The sequence below is a fragment of the Capsicum annuum genome, chromosome 7 (assembly GCF_002878395.1).
Source record: "Capsicum annuum cultivar UCD-10X-F1 chromosome 7, UCD10Xv1.1, whole genome shotgun sequence".
Lineage (NCBI taxonomy): Eukaryota > Viridiplantae > Streptophyta > Magnoliopsida > Solanales > Solanaceae > Capsicum > Capsicum annuum.
Genome location: NC_061117.1, coordinates 3362218 through 3368094, shown reverse-complemented (window position 1 = coordinate 3368094; position 5877 = coordinate 3362218). Strand labels below are relative to the sequence as shown.

The window sequence follows — 5877 nt, the reverse complement described above, 5'->3', positions numbered from 1 at the left end:
CTATTTGAGTCAAATCTCAATGCTGACTTCATAATAGTTTTTTTGTTGTCGCTGTTTGACCCAAATCCCAATGATGACCTCATAAATAAAGAATTAAAGACACTAAAGTTTGACCCCTCAATATTTTTATTTTTTTCTACCCTTGAACATTAACTTAACCAACAATTTTTTTATTCGGCGATTGTGTTTTTGTAAAAAATTCACGATATTTATAATATAAATATGAATAGTTTTAATCAAATTTATTCATTGTCATCATCAAATAATTGTGCAATTATACTATATAATTAATAGTAATATACCTTTATAAAAAAAATTGAGCACCCATGAACTCAAAATTCTGAGTCCGCCCCTGTCTAGGTCTTAAGTTTCTTCTCTTTATCTATATATCACGAGAATTTTATAGAACAAAAAATGAGAACTTTGTTAACAAATACAAAATTCATCATTTAATTCACTAGAAAAGCATTATAAAATCATTATAAAATATAACCTAAAAAGGATATACAAGAAACGTAATGCTTTGAAGGAGAAAAGAGTTGAATATATTGAATAAAATATGATTTTGAATCTTTATAATTTATTTTGAATTTTATTTTCTCTCACATTATACTAAATTTAATTTGAGATGATAAAAGGTAAATAGCTCTATGTTTGATTTTGTGTGAATTATTAATCATCAGTAATAATTGTGTTTGAACTACAGTTAAATTTCAAAAATTGCAATTTTCTGATAAAACATGTAAAAATAATGAGTCAAACACTGCTACAATTTTAAAAGATATATCTTATTTTTTCAAAATATACTTCTCAATATAAACAAGTTTCGAAAGGTTTGTCAAATAATCACTCAGATGAATTTTTTTTCAATTCATATATGATCTTATTTAATGCAATAGAAAAATATATTTTATAATTTTTCATCATATTAATATGATAAAATATATATTTTAAAATATTACTTAATTTATTTAGAAGCGGAATATGACAACTAATTTGAAATTAACTAATTCAAGATGATGTTATAACACAACCATAGTTCATCGAGAACATGACCCTATTCCTAGTTAGGAAAATGAGGAGAACAAAAATCATAATAGATGGTTAGTAAGTAATAAAGTGTTTTTTCTCTTTCCAGTGGTCTTGTTAGTGTTCGAGATAAACTAATAAAGAACTATTATTCGAGGCTAAGAACAATTGATTCACAATAATTAGTGGTGGTTTTGCTCTACATTAGATCATTACGAGTTTAAATTAAATTACTATGTTCCAAAATTGTTTCCTATTGAATTCAACCTGACTCATTATGACAACTGTGTATACTTTCTCTTTTTGAGGAGAGCGTTTGAACGTCATCAGAAGAAAAGATAACAAGAAGATTTTTTGAGATATATAGTTTTTTTTTTTAAATTAACTTTGGGTCTGACCCGTTTTATTAAATAAAAGAAGTAATGTTTGTACAAAATTACTCAAGTGAGCCCAAAAAATGAAAATAAAAAGATATCTGAAGAGTCAAGACCCGATCCACCAATGGGTCTTGCCCAACTATAAAAAGGCCCTATAGTAGGGTTTTCTAATTGTGACTTCCCTAATAATCCTTAAATGGCGCCGCTGGAAGCTCTTTTCAATGCCAAATTCCGTATACTCTTGTTTTGGGCCATTAATTTTCTCGAAGATGAAGCAAGTGACGAGCTCTTCATATTTAGATTGCAAAGGTGAGTCCATTTCTAGTTTCCCGAAGCTCCTTTGCTATAGCTAGATAGTTCAAGAGGGTATATTAATATACACCGAAAATTGAAGATTTTTCGAATCCTACACATTTACCAACTTTCCTGAAAAATAAAAGAAAAAAGATCACCATCTTTACTCAATCACTACTGACACTTCAATATATAAGAACCATATGACAACACTAACACTACTCTCCGCCTCCTCAATCAACTACATTCTTTCCAAAAAAGTTAGTCGGAGGAACCTAACTGGTAAAATAAGTTTCTTAAAATTGAGAAAAATAATTTTCTTAACGGAAGTAAGAAAAACAAGTTTTACAAGTGACATTCTATGTTTATTATGTCCTATATTTAACACCACCAACCCCTACCCCTTGACTAGGGGTGTCAAATGAGCGGGTTGGGTTGAGATTAAACATATTAAATGAGTTGAATTGGATATTGGGTTGGGTCATGACCCGCCCAAATTCACTTTGGGTTGAAATGGGTAAAGATCGAATTGGATTTTGACCCGCTTAGTCTAAAGATAAAAAATTAATCTTTTTAAAATAAAAATTTATTTTTTGGGGAAGGGTGTACGGTAGGAGGTCGAGGGTTAGGATGGGGTAGAGGTCAAAATTTAAAAAAAACAAATAATTTTTTTTAAATAACTTTTTGAGAATGGGGTATGCCATGGGGGTGGGTAGAATTTTTTTTAAAAAAGTTAAATTATTTTTTAAAAAAAATTAAGTAATTTTTTAAAAACCAAAATTGGGAGCGCTATAGGGTGTCGGATGTGGGGGTAGGAAAGGATGGTTTTTGAGGTAAAAGTTTTTTATTCTAAAAAAAATAAATTTAATTTTTTAAAAAACTATATTTTTAGGGGATGGGGTATTGTCGTATAGGGGGGTGCAGGATGTTAGGTAATTTTTTTTACCAAAATTTTATTTATTTTAAAAAATATTTCTAAAAGAAATATCTTTTTTGAGAGTAGTAAGGGATGCGGGGAAGGGGAGAGGGTAGGATTTTGATCGTGGGGTAAAAAAAGATTTTAATTTTTTTTCAAAAAAAATTAAAAGAATTAATTTTTGGGGATGGAGGTGGGGGTGGGGGGTCTGGGTAGGGAGGGGAATGGAGATGAGGTGGGATGGGGGCAAAAAAAAATTATAAAAAACTTTTTAATAAATAAAAATAATATATTTAATAGAGGCGGGGTAAGTAGGGTAAGCTAGGGGTGTAATGGGGTTGGAGTGAGGTGGAGGCGAGGTGTGGTGGGTCATTCTGAGAGCGGAAGGACATATTATCACTTGTTTTTCTTACTTTCATTAAGAAAACTATTTTTTTATCAAACGGGTTGAAGTGGAGATTTATTTGGCCCATTTGAACCCAATTTAAAAATGGGCTGAGACTTAACAGGTTGAAATTTTACCCAATAGTAAATTATATTGAACCCAACTCATTAAATATTGGGTGGGTTGAACCGGTTATCCCAATTTGGATTTATTTTGACACCTCTACCCTTGACCATCCCACCCCATCACCCTCAAGGCCCCACAACCCAACTCATCCCACTTCTAGAGCTTTTTTCAATATTATGTATAAATGATCTTGAAATAATAAGTCCGGGGATAATATTTTACATTCATACCAAACACACCCTAAAGCAGTGAGAGTTGACAAGCTCAATACCCGACTTGAAGAACGCAATGGTCAAAAAAGCACCTGAACTATTACTTTTTCGCGAGCTTCATATTCTAACTATCAATTATTTTCTTTTTCTGCCTGAATCATCATCGTTTATTTTGGGATTCGATTAAATTTAAATTTGCACATTTTAGGGTCACTTTCGTCAAGAATTTAAGGACAGTAAGGTCCATTTCTAGGAGACTAGAACAATGCTTTTAACAAGATTTTTTTAGAAACTTGTACTCGAGACCTCTAAATAAGATTTTTCTATTATTTTGTTGGCGTTTAATTTTTGCCACTCAAAGCAAGTTTCTTTTCCGAGGAGCATAAGTTTATATTTTCACATAATCAACAAGTTATGTGTTATATATTACTTCCTTTGTCTCATATTACTTGGAATGTTTGTCTTTTGCACAACTCTAAAGGAGAAATTAATAAGGGGTGCAGATTGACTAATATAACTCCGTTAAATTCACATTAAATATTGTCATTACTTATAAGAGTTAATTGCTCTTCCATTAAGAGTAGAAATCTACTGTAAAACATGAGCTTGAGTACTAGTTTTTTAGAATCTTAAGTGATTTTCTTAAAATTGTACTAATGCTTAACTTTGGATTTGAAACAAATGGCCATTGTCGTGGTCGAATCCTGCCATTATCCATCTGGTTAATTGTCATCGTGGTAGACTCCCACCGCTCCAGTTAATTCTTCTGTCCATCCAAGATTCAACCCCATCTCTACGGCCCAATGACCCCATCAGTTTTTGGTGAGTGATGTCAGTTTTCTATTAAGCAGATTGTCATTTTTTTCTCACTTCTTGCGCTGACCACTAAACTTTAGCGACTTCTCATCAGCCCATCTCTGCAACCTAGCGACCCATCAATTTCTGGCAAAACTGATCATTCTTTTTTTCTCACTTCTCGCACTGGCCACAACTCTCTTCTCTTTTCTTTCTATCCCTTTGCAGGTACTACAAGTACGGATCCGACACCTCTTCTCAAATGGTGACGTCAAAATTTCGGCGACCAATTTTCATTGAAAATTGTCAAAATCCGGTGACTCGACTAAGTAAATTGACCCAGCTTCAATCAGGTGCACTCAATCCATCTCATCTAGTCGTGTGTATAGCTTTCTTGATTCTAATGGCTGCTACTGTCTATCTTGTGTACTATTTGTACTTCAATCCCTTTTATCTTTGTGCCTTGGCTGACTATCTTGTCTGTGGGTGACAATTTACATATTTATTTCTATATTTCATAGTAGTGATTTACTTTTAATTCTACTTGTGTTTTAGTCATTTTTGTTGTTCTTAGTAGTTTTGTAGTGTGGGCTTGATAGTAACGTTTTTGGTTTGCATTGTTGTCTAGGTTGTGTGCTCTTAGTGCTATTGGTTGGTACAGTCTCTAGTGGTTGTGGTAGATGGTGTTTACTTAGGGCCATGTCTTTGGGCGGATCTTGGGTTGGGGTCGAGGTCGGGATAGGGCAGGGAGAAGGAAGGGTAAAAGGGCTAAAGGTGGATGTAGGTTGAGAGTAGGATCGTGGAAAATATGTTCTTTATTAGAGAAGTCATTAGTGCTGGTGAAAATTATTAGAAAAGGGTGAATTAATATAACTTTTCTCCAAGAAACCAAATAGGTTGGTACGAAGGTGAGGGTAGTAGATGGTTATAAGTTATAGTACTCAAGAAGCGTGAGGAACAAGAATGGTGTAGGTATCCTAGTAGATGATGAGATCAGAAAGCAAGTGGTAGAGGTTAAGAGGGTCAACAATATAATGGTGTCGATTAAGCTAGTTATTGGAGAATCTTATTAGAATATTATTAGTGCATATGCCCCGCATATAGGCTTGGATGAGGAATAAAATTGGTTTTGGGAAGCTTTGGATGAGATAGCGAGGGATGTCCCTAGTAATGAGAAGATTTTCATCGGAGGGGATTTCAATGGGCACATAGGGTCTTCTTCAACGGGTTATGATGATGTACATGGAGGCTGTGGGTTTTGGTATAAGGAATGATAAAGGAGTGACACTTTTGAATTTTGCTCGGGCGTTTGGATTGGTGATTAGTAGTTAATTTGAACTTTCCCAAGAAGGAGGTTCACTTGGTACCTTCCATAATTCGGTGGCCAAGACCTAAATTGACTCCTTATTCCGCGGGAAGAGATAGGAGTATTTGTAAAGACTGTAAGATCTTACCGAGTGAGAGTCTTTTGACCCAATATAGGCTTTTGGTGATGGTCTTAGAGATCATAAAGGAGCGGAGAAGGAGAGATGTGAAGGATCATTCGAGTATTAGATAGGTCTTTGGCTAGTGAGCTGGATATAAGGGATAAGATGATGGAGAGAAAGGCTTAGGTGAGTGGAGGAGATGCTGATAGTATATGGGATAAGATTTCCAGTTGCATCAGGGAGTCAACAAGAGAGGTGTTGGGTGTCTTAAGAGGCCGCACGGTCAAGCACCAAGGTGACGGGTGGTGGAACGAAG

At 34.2% G+C, this 5877-nt stretch overlaps 1 protein-coding gene across 1 annotated transcript; it reads left to right on the top strand.

The window, feature by feature from the left end:
* Positions 1-1479: 1479 nt before the first annotated feature.
* LOC124899992 lies at positions 1480-4510 on the top strand (the record flags this gene model as incomplete). Its single annotated transcript, XM_047415123.1, is given in 2 exon segments — positions 1480-1715; positions 4363-4510. Coding segments are annotated over 2 exon segments (261 nt in total), but the record flags the coding sequence as incomplete, so codon positions are not given.
* Positions 4511-5877: the final 1367 nt, after the last annotated feature.